The sequence below is a fragment of the Lolium rigidum genome, chromosome 6 (assembly GCF_022539505.1).
Source record: "Lolium rigidum isolate FL_2022 chromosome 6, APGP_CSIRO_Lrig_0.1, whole genome shotgun sequence".
In the NCBI taxonomy this organism is placed as follows: Eukaryota; Viridiplantae; Streptophyta; class Magnoliopsida; order Poales; family Poaceae; genus Lolium; species Lolium rigidum.
The window spans coordinates 246,710,905-246,712,344 of record NC_061513.1 but is presented as its reverse complement, the minus strand read 5'-3'; the positions used below and the strand labels follow the sequence as shown (position 1 = coordinate 246,712,344).

Below are 1,440 nucleotides of genomic sequence, written 5' to 3'. Positions count from 1 at the left end.
AATATACTCCGGATGTAGGAATAAGATATTTTTATTCATTCATCCATTATTGTGTCCTGCGTCGGCGCGGGAGAAAAGAAGCACGACTAGTAGCACCAGACTCGAGTGTTCGATAGCCAGCACGCATTAGGGATGACGCGTGTGCCCACCCGTCGCCCTCGTGGTGGTCGGCTAGCTTCTTCCGTGTCGACGCGCGCCTACCACGCATCCCCTCTACGTGTCTGCCGACTGCCGCGTAAAAGCCCCGACCCTACTCCCATCCATGCCTTTATATTCCAGCGATCTCGATGTTGCATCAAACTAGCTAGAAACACGGAAGAACTTTGACAGCGATCCGCCACACACATCAAGAGCTAGAGAAACTCGCGACGAGTGATCGATCAACCGAGCAACATGGCGCAGATGATGGACAAGGCGAAGGGGTTCCTGGCGGAGAAGGTGGCGCACGTGAAGAAGCCGGAGGCGGACCTTTCCGACATGTCGGTGAAGAACGTCGGCCGCGACGGCGCCACCCTGGGCGGCCGCCTCGACGTGCGCAACCCCTACTCCCACACCATCCCGATCTGCGAGATCAGCTACTCCCTCAAGCTGGCGGGCCGGGAGGTGGCGTCCGGAACCATGCCTGACCCGGGGTCGCTGGCCGGCGACGACACCACCAGCCTCGACCTGCCGGTGAAGGTGCCGTACGACTTCCTGGTGAGCCTGGTGAAGGACGCCGGGAAGGACTGGGACCTCGACTACGAGATGCGCGTCGGCCTCACTGTCGACCTCCCCGTCCTCGGCAACTTCACGCTGCCGCTCACCAAGGCTGGCGAGCTCAAGCTGCCCACGCTCTCCGACCTGTTCTAGACTGCGCGCTCCGTCCTAGTGTGCGGGGTGATCACGACGACCGGTCCCCTGCTCTATATTTGTATACTCCGTAGTACCTACTCCAGATCACGGTGTGGGTTGTCCATGACGTGATGACGTGAATGTATTATGTATTTCCGAACTTTTGGTGAGTACAATAAGCACACGGGTTTACGAAAACCAGTTTTGGCGAGTCGAGTCCTCGTTAGATTTGGGTGTATTTAAGATTTTTCTGTTAGTAACTTTTTTTAACTGAATCTTTCGGTGACACTTGCTGAAATGGTCCTGGCGCAAATGGTAAACCTTTCTGTGATGATGCATTTCTACAACGCCAATCGTTCGATTAGAAACGTTTTATTTGACCCCGCCGTAAGCAATTTGTACGTATTTTCACACGGATTCACTACCTAGCTATACATTAACATAGATTATTCTTTGTCTCCATGATAAAAATGTTCTTAATTAATAGACGGAGATTTGATGCACATGGCGCCATTGGTCTCGATATTTTTAAAAATTGAAAATTATAGTTTTAAGTTTTAAAATTATATTTTTAAGTTGTAAAAACTTCTGAAAAAAATACGCATATAG

At 51.2% G+C, this 1,440-nt stretch overlaps 1 protein-coding gene across 1 annotated transcript; it reads left to right on the top strand.

Moving 5' to 3' along the window:
- The first annotated feature begins 313 nt into the window (after positions 1-313).
- Positions 314-1,119, top strand: LOC124666869 (late embryogenesis abundant protein Lea14-A-like). Its single transcript, XM_047204194.1, has one exon. It carries the CDS (start codon positions 394-396, stop codon positions 847-849), a length of 456 nt encoding a protein of 151 aa, XP_047060150.1. The 5' UTR covers positions 314-393; the 3' UTR covers positions 850-1,119.
- Positions 1,120-1,440: the final 321 nt, after the last annotated feature.

Bases quoted from the DNA above. Each gene is read 5' to 3' on its own strand.
- LOC124666869 (XM_047204194.1), top strand. From the start codon at position 394: ATGGCGCAGATGATGGACAAGGCGAAGGGGTTCCTGGCGGAGAAGGTG.